Source organism: Hippocampus comes, unplaced genomic scaffold, assembly GCF_001891065.2.
Source record: "Hippocampus comes isolate QL1 unplaced genomic scaffold, H_comes_QL1_v1.1 scaffold429, whole genome shotgun sequence".
NCBI lineage: Eukaryota > Metazoa > Chordata > Actinopteri > Syngnathiformes > Syngnathidae > Hippocampus > Hippocampus comes.
The window spans coordinates 370,575-386,779 of record NW_017808402.1 but is presented as its reverse complement, the minus strand read 5'-3'; the positions used below and the strand labels follow the sequence as shown (position 1 = coordinate 386,779).

Below are 16,205 nucleotides of genomic sequence, written 5' to 3'. Positions count from 1 at the left end.
AGACTTCCACGACGGAAAGGTGTTAAAAGCCCCAAAATCAGTTGTGTATGTGTAGGTTATTTTTTTCTCCTTCAGATTACGTAGGGATGGCCGATCCCCCGTATTTGAAAGCATTGACTATATCTGGAGCCTGCCAATACCAGCCACCGATACTTGAAAAAAAAAAAAAGGACTTTGAGCAAGTCTACGACCGTCATCGTGAAAATCAGAGTTGATTGCTCAATGTCTAAATCGATGTGAGCACGTCTCCTTCGCCGAGGTGTTCCATCGACCTCACCGAAGCAGACAAATTCAATACCGAAGCCTTTCTATGGACACGAAAGGCCGACTTCTCACAAGTATTTTTCACAAGGCTGTCTGTCTACATGCATTAGTGAGCACATCTCCTTTGCCAAAATAATCCACCCACCTCACCAACAAAAACGAACTAAACTCCAAGTATCTTAAAACTTTTCTAGCTAGTTTTCTCAAATCGAGTTCACATCACCGTCTTCATTTTGGTGCCCACTTCCCCTTGGCTGAGATATTCCACAATAAAATTCAGCTGGATTTTTTTTCTCCATCCTTTTGACGTGTTTTTTTTTTTCCTGTGTGTTCTGCCTCATTTCGCCACAATAATCCACGATCGTATGCGCTTCCAACAGCGCAGCCGTCGTCCCGACAGTTTCTCCTGGGCGATCGCAGCCTCTCGGATCGTGGGAGGGAAGTCAGCCGGGCTCGCGTCGCCATGACAACCACCTCTCCACAGATCGCCAGCGCTGTACCGAGCGGTTGGGATGCGATGTTCCTCCGATGGTGTGAATCTGTCAGGCGCAGGAGACGCCATCCAGCTGTCCACCAGATCCGCGTCTCCACTCGCACCGCACACGCAATCGCAGGTCCACCTCCACCCAACCGACAAAGACGAACCGGGCCGGCTGTCTTTTGCCTCGTTACGTCTCCCCTCGCATTCGCTGCCTTGTGGACCACCGCTACGTCGTAAGGGGATGCAAGGAAGTGGACAGGCGAAAGGCGCGTGTGCGCTTTTATCGATTGTTCAAACAAGCAACATTTACTTTCTTCTCCTCCCTCGTGCCGGACATTTGATCGATTCCCAAAAGGAGACTGCTTGAATCGCTTAGCCTTCATTACGTTCGAGAAGAAGCATGGCTTTCACGCATAAGGGCCCAGACGTGGGGGAGGGGAGGAATAATGTGCTCCCCGCTGACAATTCATCTTCAGGGATGGTTTATATCCTGTGAGTCATAGTCAGTCTAGCATAAGGCTCAAGAGGTCATACAATGGGAGTTCAACCGACATGATCTTGGAAAATCTCCCTCCAAACGGCACTTGGCACCAGTTCACATACAGCCATCGAACCAGAAATGAACCAAAACCCGTTGTCCGATTGAAAAGGTTTGTGATGCCATGACACAAAAGTGGGACAGCCAAAGCCAGAAATTGTTTGGTTATAAATATAGAACCAGGAACGATCCAATGTTGTATTTTTACAATGACCAAAGAACCAGAAATTGGCTGATGTTGTTTTTTTTTTTTTTGGTAATGACAACCGTCGAAACATAGTGGGTCCGGTTCTTGTATTGTGATCATCACAGAGCCATATATGGGCCAACATCACTCCCCCCCGCCCCCGCCATTTTTTTCTTTTGGTATGATAAACATTTGTTTCCACTCACCAGTAGAAGGATCAAATGACAATGACAATCACATCAAATCAAATGACAATCAAAACAAAGTTTGGCTTGTTTCTTCCCCTTTTGAAACTTTTATTTCGGGCAAGTCCCACCAGTACTGCATCGTACACCATGTGTTGAGATATGTATCAAATTGTCTTTTATTGGAGAGCTGGATATTGCTCTTCACGATAAAAATCAAATCAATCAAACCAGAAGCGACAGATAAATTGAGGCGCTTATCCTCTCCTCTCACACGCATGTTCCATCTCGCCGCATGAGCATACTTGGACAGCCGAGAGAAAAGGCGGCTCGCGGCCATTTGCTTGAGTCGCGGGTACGTGCTAAGTGAGCCGGCAATTAGCATGTGCTGTTCTCGGGGGTGGGCTGACTTTTTTTTTCTTTGTGGCAGCGCGAACACATTTTCTGGGACAGCCTGTATTAAAACGCTTGGAATTCAGAGGCGACAGACTGCGAGGCCTGACAGGAATGAAGAAAAAAAAAAAAACAATTTCACGGCTCAAGTGTGAGTGAGAACAGTGCTCATTTGACACTAAATCAAGGTGGAACAATTGCATTACACGACGGAGAGGTTCCCAATCAGCAAAAATCATGAAAGCAGCGTTTGGATACAGACTTGGAAAAATGGTTGCCGTTCATCATTATTGGTCTGTGGTGATTCCAGGCCAAGTCTGCAGAGGTCTTTGTCCCCTTCCCAGTATGAGCCCGGAGCCTCGACCCGAGCCACGTCGTCTGGCTCCAGGGTCTCCACTTGCCATCCTGTGTCACTGCGGAGAGCAAAAGAAAGCGATGAGACGTCACGCAAACATGTCAGAGCACGTCGACACACGTGACACAAGCGCTAAAATGCGCACAGATTGTAAAGCGCAAGAAATGGCAGGAGGGAGAAAAATCAATTCGAAGCAACGCTTACTTTGCCCAACTAAGTGGCAGCTTTTCAACGTTCGAGAGACCAACTCAGGACAAACAAATCAGTTTGCGCATTCAATCAGCTTTAAAGTCGCAGGTCGTCTTTCTCGTCCTGCATACTCTGGCGACTACCTAAAAATGATTCAAATACTGTCTGGTTCGTTGTTTCCATCACAGGGGGGGAGAAAAAAAAACAAAACAACAGTTCCCCTGAAGGGCAAACCACCTAAATTGTGATTGAACACCAAATTAGTCAACGTGCAAGGCTTACGCAGAGATGCTGCAAAAGCCCCGGCCGGGAAAGACGGCTCACAGCACAGAGACACGGCAAACTACATTTTAAAAAAGAAGCCAACGGGCGCTAATTACCCAAGTCCAAATGCTTACATTGTCGACATCAGCTTATTTTTTTTTTTTTGATCACGTACATTTTGGTACATAGAAAGCATGTAGTTTGTCGTGTGTGTGGCAAAAGCTTGCGTTCTGCAGTTAAGTTGATTAAAGCATGACCGAGCGGTGCTACTCTCCAAACGTTCATTTAACTTTTTCCTGTCCTGTAGGCAGAGAGTAAATTGGGAGTAATCCCTCAGACAGCGCCCTTCCTGCGCCCCCTCCCCCTGCTACTACCGTTTCCATTCCGGGAATCGCCAGAGTCCCTTTTGCTGCCGTTTCCTCTCTGTCGTAGGGGGCCTAGAGCAACGGCTGCTCATTAGTCACTTTCTCCAAGACTGCGGTGACACTAGTGCGCCGCCCCCCCCCCAACCCCCACGGCCGATACAGCGAGAGACGCCACTCGCCACGCTTGTCAAGACGCGAGGAGATCATCAGGAGCCGCCCGAGCTTTGAGACGTTGGGAACATCGTCGGCGTGTTGCCGCATCTACAGCACAGTTATTAGCGCAGGGAAACGTACCCGCAGATAAGACTTCGCCGCTCAAGGTGCTCAACAGTCACACTGAAGTAACGTCACAATCAATGCCATTCCAGAGTGAAATTTAAGTGCAGCATTGCTTCAATGCAACAATGCAAGCAGATGGAAACATGAATGTAGCAGCAGCTCCCCTTCCTATTTTTGGTAAATATTGTTGTTTGAAAATTGAGCTACGAAACTAAAACAGGTGGGCGGGAGAGGGGCGGGGGGCATAAAACTATCCAAGGATTAGAGGAAGACGCTGGCAATAAAGACGAGTGCCGTCACAGCGTGGTGGTCGTTCTTAATGGAAATGGCGGGGTGGAGGACCAACCTGAGGGTCACGCGGCCTGCCTCCGGCAGCGCGGGTCTCCCGGCACTCTGCGAGAGGCCTAGACGGGCCTGGGGGAAGTAAAGAGCCCAAATCAATACCCGGTGGACAGAGCACATGGAGATACTTGTGAAATGGAGCTCATGCAACATGTCTACAAGAGAACATCTGCTCATGCAACTCCAAAGTTATTGGTAACTGTGTACAGGTGGAAGTTTTTTTTTTTTTTTAAATATTACAAAAACAGCTATGGACTCAGATTTGGCTTTCATCATTTTAGCAAGAGTTGCATTACCACTAGCCTGATGGTTGGTTAGTACACAGAGCAATTATTTTAGTACATAAAATACATTGATGTTGATTTTTTTCCCTTAACTTTTTGATTCTTTTTTTTTTGTCTTGGGTTACTACTTTTAAAGCAAGTTTATGTCAAAGGACCCAAAAAAAAAACAAACCCCCCCCCCCAAAACAAAAAAAAAAAAAAAAAAAAAAAAAAAAAAAAAAAAAAGCACACTACCAAATTAAACATTTAGGGTTAGGTTACCTTTACAGTCGAGTTGTCTAGGTTAAAAGCCTCCTCTCCATTGCACTGCCATTAGTGTGTCATTCATGACAACGAGGCCTAGATCCTGAATGGTGGTTTGAATTCAGTTAATTTGCAGCGGCGAATGAAAGCAATTGTCATTAGCGGTTAAAACGAGACCACAGGTAAGAGGATTGAAAAAATCGGATACATACCCAGGCAATCAACGCTTTACAACTCTACACATTAGGAAGCTATCCGGCTTATTTTAGCGGCCTTACCTCGGGGTCCTTTTTAAAAAGTATAGAAAGAGAGAGAGAGAATAAGTCGAGCTCTTTTGATAATCCATCAAGACATCATTTAGGAGGATTAAAGTCTGCACACGTCAAAGCAAAAACTCCTTTAAGATTTAAAAAATGCGCTTTTGAAAACATTTCAGATTGGACTAGGACAGGAAACAAATCAAAAGCAAGTTACGTTTCATAGAAAACCCACTAAGCTTTATTGACAAATTGCTGCAAAACATCTTTTGGACAGATTTAGTAACCTATTTAGGCAAGCGTACACATGTAGCATAATGCATTTTATGGAGAGGGTACAGAGTAAGTACAGTTAGGAGGTTTTAAAATATGTACAAGAGTTGGGATTGAGCTTCAGGATCCCTTCTCTATGGAGAGAGAGAGAGAGACGACCCATGTGGAGATTTGTGTCCCAATCCTTCGGATTCTTCTCTTGTTGGGCATGCACTTTATGCAGAATCAAATCACAATCAGGAAGACCCCAACTGTTTGGTAGCATAACAGGAGGCCATTTTGTGCACAGAGAATGTTAGAATGTCGCCGGGCTTTTTTTCTTTTTGTTTGTTTACATGAAAGTCAAATAGAGGATATGAGGACAGGCCATCTCAACAGTGTCTTATTAGGGCTATATTTCAAAACTCAGTGACAAATATTGCAGACTAGAGTCTAAATGAATGTTTTAGAACTATTTAAAACAAAACATCACAAGGAATGAAGAAATGCTTTCCATTACCTTTAATCTGAGACTTGGTTTTAGATTACTTTTTGTTTCTACATTACAGGCTTTTTAATGAACTATATTAACAGAATTTTGAAATGTAGCCTAAACGGGAATCTGCAACTGAACCTTGACAGATTCTGTATATATATATATATATATATATAAAAAAAAAAAAAAAACAAAAACACAATTAAAACGTATCATTTAAGACAAGTGGAGAATGAGCCATTAGTTCAACTGGAAGTTACTACTCCAAAACATTTTTTTTTGTGAAAAAGGGAAAACCAAACAATGCAAAAAAGCCAGAGGGAGAGGGAATGGTCAGAGAAATAATACAGGAAAATAACCAAAAAGGAAATAACTCTAGAAATCACTTTGGTTGCGCATGGTATGCGTATTGGGGGGATGTGGTGTGTAGCCTAATCTTAAAACAAACAAAAACAACCATCTGATTTTCCGTCCCCAGTATTGTAAAAAGTCCAATTGAGAGGAAAAGAAACAAAAGCAAAAGGAACCAAAGCCAAAACGGACAATTACTTGTGTCGGGCTGCTTAAAGCGAGTGCTGCCGTTGTCGACAGGCGCTCGTCAGGGCAACCCTGTAAGGGGGAGGGCGGCTCCGCTTCAGTACTGTTGGTACGGGTGCTGCCTGTAGGCCGTCTTGGCACCTCCTCTGGCCGCCGGCGCGGCTTTGCCCGGAGCCGCTCGCTGGGTGCCGTTCCAGTCATCCTGGGCTGAGGACCACACGTGCGCACCGTTTCAAAAACTTGTGAGAGGGAAACTAGTGCAAGAGCATTTGACAAACACTCTCGGCAAGGACCAAATAAATGTGTGTACCTGTGTATACACTTACCAAAGTTTTCATATGACTCTGCAGACTCTCCGTGTCCGTAGTCATAATATTCTGCCTCTCTGATGTTCATACGTGGGAAAGAAGAGGGGAAGGGGAAAAAAAACAAAAAAACAAAAAAAAAAAAAACGGTCTCAAACCAATCTCAAGTACCAGCTGAGCGAAAAATCGAATCGGTTTCCACAAACAGCCAAGTGGCATTCGGGTTGGACTGGCGTCCGACGGTTCAAAACACATTGCAAGCAAAGGTGGCAGGTGAGAAAAGACAAACGTGTGATCGACTCACGCCTGCGGCTGGCTGTAATAGCTGTCGTATGACTGGTAGGTGGTGTCGGCGTAGCTTTCATCGTAGGCCTGGAGAGGGGAGGAGGCAAGATGGGGGTGAGCCAGTCGGGAAGAGGCGTGTTCTCACGCACTGTACTGAACAACAAGAATCTTGGCCGCATCCACATGAGGCTGCTATGAAAGCACGCCGGCGACTTACATATTCCTGATAGCTCTCTGCGACCGCGGCGGGAGTGTGCTGGTGGGGCAGCATTCTCTGGGGCGGTCCGGCGGCAGAGAGCCTGGCACCGCGGGGCGCCGCAGCTCCCCTGGCGGCGGCGGGCCCTCCGCGGGCTGCCGGGGTGCCCCTTCCTGCTCCTCTCGCACCCCGAGCTGCGCCACGAGGGGGCATCCCCCTTCCCCTGGGACAAGAGAACGAGCTCAGCGACAAAGTCCGCCGGCACGGTCCCCGTGACGCCTTCGCGTCTCGCCCCCGCTTCTTACCTGTGCACTCCCGGGGGCCCGCCGCGTCCCCGAATTGGCATGCCTCCTCTTCCTCTGGCCCCGAGCTCCTGGCCTCCATTGAGGTAGCCCATCTCCATGAACTGCTCTTGGCAGATATCGTCGGTCACATCCTGCATGCAGAGCAGAAAACGAACGTGACTTGACATCGAAGCGGGCACTCGCCGGAATGAAATTCATCACAGAGCCAACTTGAAAGCCAACCCGATAACCAAAGAACCATCTCCTTTGATTGACCGAATCAAAACAAGGCACCAAGTCAAGCAAAGTGTCTGGTGACGTGTTCATGTGCCACATTCTTACACATCTAGGAGTTCCTGCCTCCCAGAGTGGGCATGCTTGCTTTTGGCCCTCCAACTCTCGGCCCCGCTTCCAGGCGGGAGCCAGCGCACACAGTCAAACACCCGCTCCTCCTTCAGGGATGTTCGGCCCTTGCCATCAAGGTCGTCACCCGTATACTTGCAAGAAGGTTTTTGCACAATCATGAAAACAAACACCAAAATACAAAGCTTCCCCGGCTTTGTAAACACAACCGCACCGCCCCCTCTGTATTCCTCGACGGAGCCAGCTGTGACTGCACGATACTTGATTTAATTAGCGGATCAGCGCGTCGCGTCCGTCTGCCCAGGCAGCGAAAATCCCACCACATAAGCAGCCACTTTCATCTGGGGAGCAATTTCAAGTGTGGCACTGTGACCCAATCAATTCTTTTCATATAGCAGACCTGCATCAGAATGGAGCCGGAGCGCTAAAGACAGAACATACTAGCAGAATGGCAGCTTTCCATTACCTAGATAGAGGGGCTGGCTAAAAGCAGGAGCCATTCGACTCAGTGCGAATGGACCTGTGACGACGTGTCGCGTCGCCGCCGCAGCATCTCGCGGGCCAGCTGGGTGACAAGTCACTTGAGGCGTTAGATGAGCTCAGTGAACCTCTCTGTAGAAATCATCAAGCATGGGTCGCGAAAAGGACCCGCAGACATTTGACAGCGAAGACGAGATTTCTATTGTCCACACCCATCCAAAGCTCCAGTATGAGGACAAGTGCAGCTAATCAATCAAAGGAACAGTGCAACCACTAAAGCCAATAGGCCCACAAGTGCTACCGTTTGGAACTTAACCACATGGCTCTCTGAAAACACACTTCAAAGGACCAAGCTCAACTGTAGTTTGGTCCATTTGTCCTAAAACCGCGTTTGTACTTCCAAGCAGATGCTAACAATGCATAGGACATTCGCATAGGACACTTGCCAACAACCGTCGCTCCGACGTCAAGCGTCTTCAAAGGGGTGAGTGGCATGACTTTCAACACTGCCTGCAGAGTTCACAATTTGGCATATGGCGATGACAATTCACTGTAAAGCACAACTCCGTGGCCAGGAAGATACATGACCTTAATGGATCACGTGACCAGAATCCAAACGACAGCCATAAAACCTGACCAATTGCAGACATCTGGCATCTTTTATTTTACAGATCGCAGCTTGAACAACATGACGACCGGTTTAGCTCTTTCCTCTTCAGAATGCTGCAGCCGAAAAAAAAAAAAAAAACGTAAGGCCTGCCACAAAACCCAGAGTGGAGCGTTGTTCATGAGCAAGCGCATAGCATTTGCTCCAACCGGATGGACATGCGGTTCAAGAACATCAGCGTAAAACAAATCCAGGGAGTGCATGCGCCACAGCGTGGCCTTAAGCCCACAGCCGTCAGGGCGTTAAAACATCTCTGGAGGAGAAACGGGAATAGACAGACCTGAAGAAGAGTGTCACGGACTGTTCACGCGCTAACAGAGCCACCATTATTCACACTGCCACCCCACTAAGAAAGAGTACCGTGACTGAACGAGGGCGCTTTGTTCAACCTGCCAGTAAGCCAGGAGCTTTTTCAAATTAACATTTGTGTGAAAAGGAGACACGGACAAAATGCATTTTCAACAAGCCCGAATGCAAAGGTCCCTTGCTTATCGCGGTTCATGGGGACCGCGACCACCCGCGGAAGACCAAAATCCGCAAAGTAGGGTTTGCACCCCCACCCCGGCCCGCCCCCCTAGGAATTTTTTGCTAAGGGTTTGTGGGTACCAGCTTGTTTAAAATATGTCAACAGGATTTATACTTTACATATTTGAGACCAAGTGCACATTTTTACTGAAATCTTTCATTCTCAAACTTTATACAGTAATTAACATTCATCAGCATACTGACAGACTAAGGCGACGACTTGGCTGCAAGTTAAAAAAACAAAAACAAAGCACAACTGACATCTCTCTTCATATGCGTCACATTTTTGACAAGCATTCATCCCATGAAAAATTTATCGAGGTACGAAAGCCGACAACGTGAGCTTGACAAGCCAATCCTGTAGAAACGGAAAGGAATGACAGACTATGACAATGTAACCGTGTCGCTCGAAAAAACACGCTGCGCGCAACTCACAGGAAACAGGAACTTCTTGACTTCCTCCATGGCGTGGGCCATGCGCAGGTAGGCTTCGGGCAGGGGGGCGTACACTTCGACAAACACGTGCAGCTCCATGGTCAGGTGGGCATATTTTGGCTCGCCGCCATTCCTCAGTTCTTCCTCCTTCAACGTGGAAAGGCGACATTCACTTTTAGGGCATTGTCTCATGGCGTAGCCTAACGGCGACCCACATTTGGCGCCTATTCTAAATGAGCTGATGCGTAGCGGAGTAAAGCCTCCTTTGGGCCCTGCCACCTGGGCACAATGTCAACGCTTGAGGTTTGCACATGTGCCAGATGTGCGCCGGCTCCGGGAAACCCAGTCTACAAGTGTGCCGTTGCATGTGTGCATGGGTGGGAAATGGGAAATTACTGCAAGCTTTCCCCTGAATTTCCATGGGAAGTTATGTATGAGAATTTGGGAAATCATGAGGGTAGATTCATTGAAAGATATTCAAACGTAGGCATAAATATATTTTGGAAAAAGGTTTATCATTCAGAAAAATAATAAAATGAAAAAGCACAATATTCTTTAAAAAAAAAAAACACGAGTGGCGAGTCAAGTGTTAACCCCGGCCCTCCAATTCAAAAGCCCCACGGAACTCTTCATCTCGCAGATTAGTAGATGGCATCTGACTGAAGGGTGGGCAAAAGCTGACTGGAGAACATTCAAACCCCTTCATGCTCAGCAGCATTTCTCTGACAAGGTTCATCCATGAAAATAAGAACTAAAAATGTTTTTCCCTTTCTTCTTATCTCAGAACATTTCTCTCACGTCTACTCAAGTGTCCTACTTAGAATCAACCTTGAGTTTTTGTGAATGCCTGCTTTATTCACTGTCAATCCCATGGAAAGTTTGCGGCTGTGTTCATACTTTAGCTTTGTCTCGCATGGAGCCCTTGCCCAACACGGAGATCTTGGCCCCGGTTTCCTCCTGCAGACGCTTGATGGTGTTGCCTTGGGGTCCCAGGATCTTGCCCACGAAATTGAACTGGAGAAGCAAAAGCAAAGCAGAGACATTTGGACCGTTGCGGGGGGGAGAAAAAGTTTCAGTGGTCAGGGTACATGTGCATTTTGAAGCCTGAAGTAGCGTATTGACTGAGGACGTCCATGTGAGCCCACGAACGCTGTAAGGCAGACAACTGTCGCATCCCTATCATGTGCTCCACCTGACCCGTGTGGTCTGACAGCTGGGCGTTATGACTTCTGGTTTGAAAATACAAAGACTAGACAGAGATCAGCTTTAGAGGTTCCACTGTGCTTTTACAAACGGCATGCAAATGAGGGATTAACTTGCACCATTCTTTTAGTGCCCACTTAAACCCTCCCGTGTATTTCCCTCACAGCCACATGACTTAAACCAACAAAGCCGAGAGTCCGGGTCTCGTCATGAATGGCATTTATACTACGAAGACATTGGCCCGTTTAGCGAATCCAAACCGAACGGAGGATCCAAAACGGCGGGGCGGAACAGAATTCTGAGTGGCAGAGCAGTTGTGTTAGAATTTGGATGTCTTAAAGGCTATTTTATAAAACGACACTGCTGGAAGCTGTAATCACGCCACCGAGTTTTAAGATCAAGATTAAGCCAAGTAATTTGGGACACCGGGTAACCCCGTAGCTTTATGTGACTGAACCTCGACGGCGAGAGGATAAATTGAATCACAACGGGGAATGAAGAGGAGAGGAAGACGGGATGGAAAAAAAAAGCTCACCTTGGGGTACTGTTTCACAGGTATGAGGACCCGCTCCTTGAGTTTGATGAACTTGTTCGTGAAAAGATCCAGGTAGGTCTCTGGCTCCTTAGCCTCGCCCTTCTGGATCCTGTCAATCTCTGCAATCGGGGGAGGGATTGGTTCACTTCATGTGATCACGCAAAGAGACAGCGGTACCAACAGGCAGTCGAATGACCGAGTAAGCATTTTAATTTGAAGACTCCAAACATCATGAAAGAATTATACTCGGGGAAAGAGTGCTAAAATTGCATCACTGATATTAGTAAAGGTTTAAGCGCAGACTATACCTTGGAATGGTCACCAGTATATCACGCGACAATTTTGAACATGGCATATACAGATGAAAGCTGTCCGGGCGAACTGCCATCTTCTCCAAATGAAAGCTTCCCGTGGTTTTTAGCTGAATTGATCAAATTCATTATAAACGCAGCAGATGGCTTCTGGTCATACCGCTACAAGTCATCGTACGACGCAGTTTTGCATCCCCACCAACCAACCAGTAGGCAGACTTTCGTCTCAAATACGCCGAAAGATGATAGTTTGAATACATTTAGTGGTGCTGCCCATTGACCACCAATTTTCACAAAACATTTTTTTCAACAAATGACTTTTCCACCACTCCGACGGTCGAAAAAAATATTTTATGATTTCTCACCACCGTCACAATTCTGTATAATTCCCTTTCAAGTGTTTTATTGCACGTGTATGATGCAAACACGATCAAATGAGAAATCGATCGTAGTACACACCGACTACAAGTCTGTGAATGTGCAAAGGGTGACATAAGAATGTATCACATCAAGTAACAGTTATCCACAACCGGCCGGCTTGAGTCAGAATGTCCTTTAATTGACTACCATCACCACTGGTGGAAAGTTGGAAGCGCTAGCTGAATAATCAGCTGCAATTCTTTCCCTTTTTTAATAAATGTGTCCAAAGTCATTAAAAAGCAATTTCTCGGTCTGTTTAAAACGTTGTAATCTGTGCCTCTCCTGGTGGGCTGGGTTTGCATTCTTTGTTCATAAAACGCAGTGGTGCCTCTGGTTCAAAGGGTTTTAATCTTGCTTAATACTTACGATCTCGGAGTGTTTTCAGACAAATTTACTGCAGATATTTCGTCACTGCCACGTCAGTGTATGTTACTGATAAACCACGGTACGTTATGACGCGTACGAATTCGTCACCGCCGTACGAACGGAACTCCGTCGTATGTGCAGCGAACTAAATACAGTAATGCGTTTCGAACTTTATTGAATTTTCACACCGATTACATTGGTCCACACCAGCATGAAGCAGTCGCTCGCCACCACTACAATTAGTTGTTTTAAGTCGATGAATCAGTAGGATAAAGCCGAATACGAGCGTGCTAACTTTGCTGCGAATCGGACAAAGAAAGTCAATGGCGGTTAAGCGTGCGTCTTTTCCTCGTACCACTTGAGCACCACCAGTTACTTTCAAAAACCCCACGAATTTATAGGAAAGCCCCGGCTACTTACCCACATTTAAGGGCTTAAGAAAACAGTCAACAGAAAATGCGAGTGCGGTCGACGTTTGCTTAAAGGCGAAAGAGACGACGAAAGCGCCTTTTTGACCCTCGCTCCACGAAGAAGGGAAACGTATAAAAATATAAAGTGCCGCTTTAATGGCCACCATTCGTATCAATATCCCCGCAAGACTTAACACAAACACTAATTGTTGTCGAATTTTATCGAACTGCGAAAAGCGAAGCGAACGCTTCCGCTTGGAGCCATAATGGAGTCCCGACCGTCACCACATGGCGCCCGACGGCGAAGTAGTCCGTCGCCTTCCCCCTCGACAAACTTCCCGCAAACACACAAAAAGGTCGGACAAAAGAAAAGCGCAAAACATTCGTTTTACCTGCTTCTAAAAGTTTCATGGCGTGCGTGAAAGACGAGTCCAGACTGTCCTTCTCCGCCAGCAGCTGAGGGAGATATTTGTTGTCGCCGTTCTCCATTTTGAGTTCGAACAGAAAGAGAGAGGGAGGCTCAGTTCGGGTGGAGTTAAAAGCTTATGGCGGCCCCCCAAAAAATCCAAACCAAGGAGATGGAAAAAAGGTAGTCCTTTTTTGTGACTAGGAATTGACACGTATAGATTTCTCCTTTGAGTAAATATTTTACGCTGGTTTCGAAGTCGGACGCGTCCACTACTTTGTCGTTACGGGTGTCGGTCCTGAGGGCGATCCACTCAGTGCGCTGGCCGGGTTGGAATGAGAGAAGAAGAATAACAGCCGGGAAAAGGATCTGCGAAGCCGGAAGTGACGTCAGAGTTACGTAATATCAAGAGCTACGCCCCTTGATGAAAGATTAACTGCTCTTTTTTTAAACGTAGTACACAACTACAACAAAGAGAGGTGGCAAAAGTAATCACATCGTGTACTTGAAGTACGGATATGTGTGTAAACGTAAGGAAAAAAAGTAGACGTACCGAGTGATTCAACTCGTGATCAGTTCTTCTGTCAAAGCAAAAAGTAGACTCTTGCAATTGACAATTTGAATATTGTCAAACAAACGTGATTTATTTGATATTTTAATTGTTATGTTTTTAAGAAAAACAGGTAATGCATCATAAATGTATATTTTTTTCATCTTATCCATCAACACTACACTTTTTACATTTGTCATTTCACCAGAAAATGAGAGATGCCTGAGAAATCTACTTAGGTCAAGTAACGAGGTACATGCACTTGATTACTTCACGCTTGCCTTCTTGTCATACTGGAAACGTTCCTGAATTTTCCATGCTTTGAACATGTAGCTCTTTACTGGCCCCCAGTGGCAGTGGTGAATATTGCAGAGAACGCGCCATATGAACAGCTCAAATTGGTTCCATCTGAGGAAGCCCTTTTCCTCTCCACGACTATCGATCCCAGACACTTAGTGCAGAAGTGAAAAGAATGAGGTGGGAGCGGGGGTGAGGGGAACGTCAGGAGCGGACCTTTCGGGGATTGATTCCTACGGTCTGGATGCTTGTAATGAACCTGTCATGCCATTGAGTAGAGCGCACGAGAGGGTCAGATGGTTAGACTTGACCCAATGCATACAAAGCAAGTCCAGGTCAGTACTTGGAGAGCAGTAGCAGCAGTAAACGAACCATAAAAAAATTAAAAAAGCAGCAGGCCATTTGTCAGTACGCCGCCCGAGAGAGAACCGTTACAATTAACCACAAGGTGCATCCAGCCGTGCATCTGCTCAGAACAAATGAGCTTCAAAATGTGTTTGCGGCGAGCACTTACGACAGGCTGGAGACCCGCTTGTGCTATCCATGATCTATCTATGACCATTACGCCGTTATTAGGATTGGGGCTTGCAAAGGCCGTCCTGACTCATCTTGTCATTGACCGAATGCTTCTTCGCCTGTGAGCGGAATTCCGATGGGCTCATAAAAGGAAGAGTTACTCCTCTTGGCAGGTGGATGAGTTCCAATCTGTTAGCTTGTGTGCCCGTTCGTCCGTCCCTGCAAAGAAAAGCGCCACAGTTCGGGGTTAACAGGCGCAAGATGGAAGACGGTAAACAGGCTAAAGTGGCTGCTCATCCACATCGGTGTCAGTCAAGCTCCAAAGAGCTCACAAAATGGCAGCACTATAGAATTAGCTTTGATGACCCTCAACTTGCCTTTGGAGTACAACTTCAAGTTAGTTAGTTACTCAAAATACTGCACAAAGAAAACATGAGCCAGGTGTGCGTGTAGTCAACTTGACGAAGTAGGTCCTGGTGGACGATTTAGTTCATCATGTACCCGCAAGAATGCCTAAAATATTTCACCATGGATCATTTGATGGGTTTGTTGTCCTGTGTGTGTGTGTGTGTGTGTGTGTGTGTGTGTGTGTGTGCGCGGCTTCATAACATTTATGTCAAGTCAATTAGTGAGAGGCTGCACAGACTCTTCCTCCTCAAAAGATATTCACAAGTGATTTATCATTCGCAGTCACATTCATCGGGCCCGAATGAAAAGCCAATAAGGGCTTTATAGATACTTATATATTACATATCTTTTTATATCCTCACGTGACACGCTGTAGCTCGTTAGCTTTTTATAGTCGTGCTCACCCCGGGGAAATAGCTCAGGAGGCAGTTTGCATTCAACCACATCAGTAAGCAAAGTTTAAAGTGGCTGGGAAGAATACACGCGCCAGGTTATGAATAGTTTTTGTTGACGTATTTTCATATTGGTGGCATTATCGGATAATTTAAAGATACTGCAAAGTGAATTCAGAGATTTGTTTCTCATTACGATTGCACATGTTTGAAGATGGCATGAGTGGCCCCTCCCCGATGGTAGAACTTGAGCGCATTTAGTTGCATCAGTGAATCGGTTATCTGGCATATTCAGTTTGACCGCTGGCATGGCTGCTTTAGGGTGCCTCATTGTCGGCCATGAGGGCATGCACGCCATAGTCAGAAAAGCAGGCCAAAGGGTGGCAATGGAGGAACGCATTTTTGAGAAGTCCAACTCGAGAGCCAGAGTGTAGAGCGGGGCTTCGGACTGGCACAGCCGCATTAGAGCGCCCCGTTGCCGCGGGCTGAAAAGGCCCCCTGACAACACAGTGATGAGATACATTGTTAGACTTTCAGCGTACTTCTTTTCACAGCGAAAAGACACAACTTTGACTAATTCCAACAAGAAACACGTATCATTACCCTTCATCTTGAAACCTTTTTACTCTCATCAAATGCGCTATTTCTCACTTCTTTGCTTCAAAGCATGTGCACAGCAATCCATAATTCCATTTTCCTGTTCATTTAAGAACAATAGCTCTGACTCAGCTTTACAACAGCGACTCAGCATCACATTGCCCTTGATTCTCAACCGTGTAATGTTCTCTTTATCTTTACGCCGCAGTGTGGCAATGATAAAGCTGTGACATTAATATGTCGCATAGACACACATACACATATGCTGTGTGCTCGGAGGGTCAATTTCTTTTCTCCTATTAAGCATTCAAATATGAACTTCATTTTAATGTGGATGTCAGGT

At 46.2% G+C, this 16,205-nt stretch overlaps 1 protein-coding gene across 4 annotated transcripts; it reads right to left on the bottom strand.

Annotated features, from left to right (window-relative positions):
- Window positions 1-1,820: 1,820 nt before the first annotated feature.
- Window positions 1,821-13,453, bottom strand: khdrbs1b (KH domain containing, RNA binding, signal transduction associated 1b). Of its 4 annotated transcripts, none has more exons than XR_002166637.1 (10): window positions 13,089-13,453; window positions 11,190-11,308; window positions 10,349-10,465; window positions 9,452-9,598; window positions 7,003-7,133; window positions 6,719-6,920; window positions 6,521-6,588; window positions 6,238-6,296; window positions 5,924-6,118; window positions 3,847-3,914 (listed from the first exon to the last, which is right to left on the bottom strand). XR_002166637.1 is itself a non-coding variant. In XM_019858172.1 (9 exons), exons 1-9 carry the CDS (start codon window positions 13,183-13,185, stop codon window positions 6,009-6,011), a joined length of 1,050 nt encoding a protein of 349 aa, XP_019713731.1. In that variant the 5' UTR covers window positions 13,186-13,453; the 3' UTR covers window positions 5,580-6,008. The 4 variants fall into 4 exon arrangements, 2 of the variants coding, with proteins under 2 accessions (XP_019713732.1, XP_019713731.1); XR_002166638.1 differs by lacking the exon at window positions 3,847-3,914 and adding an exon at window positions 4,075-4,472; XM_019858172.1 differs by lacking the exon at window positions 3,847-3,914 and having other exon boundaries at window positions 5,580-6,118.
- Window positions 13,454-16,205: the final 2,752 nt, after the last annotated feature.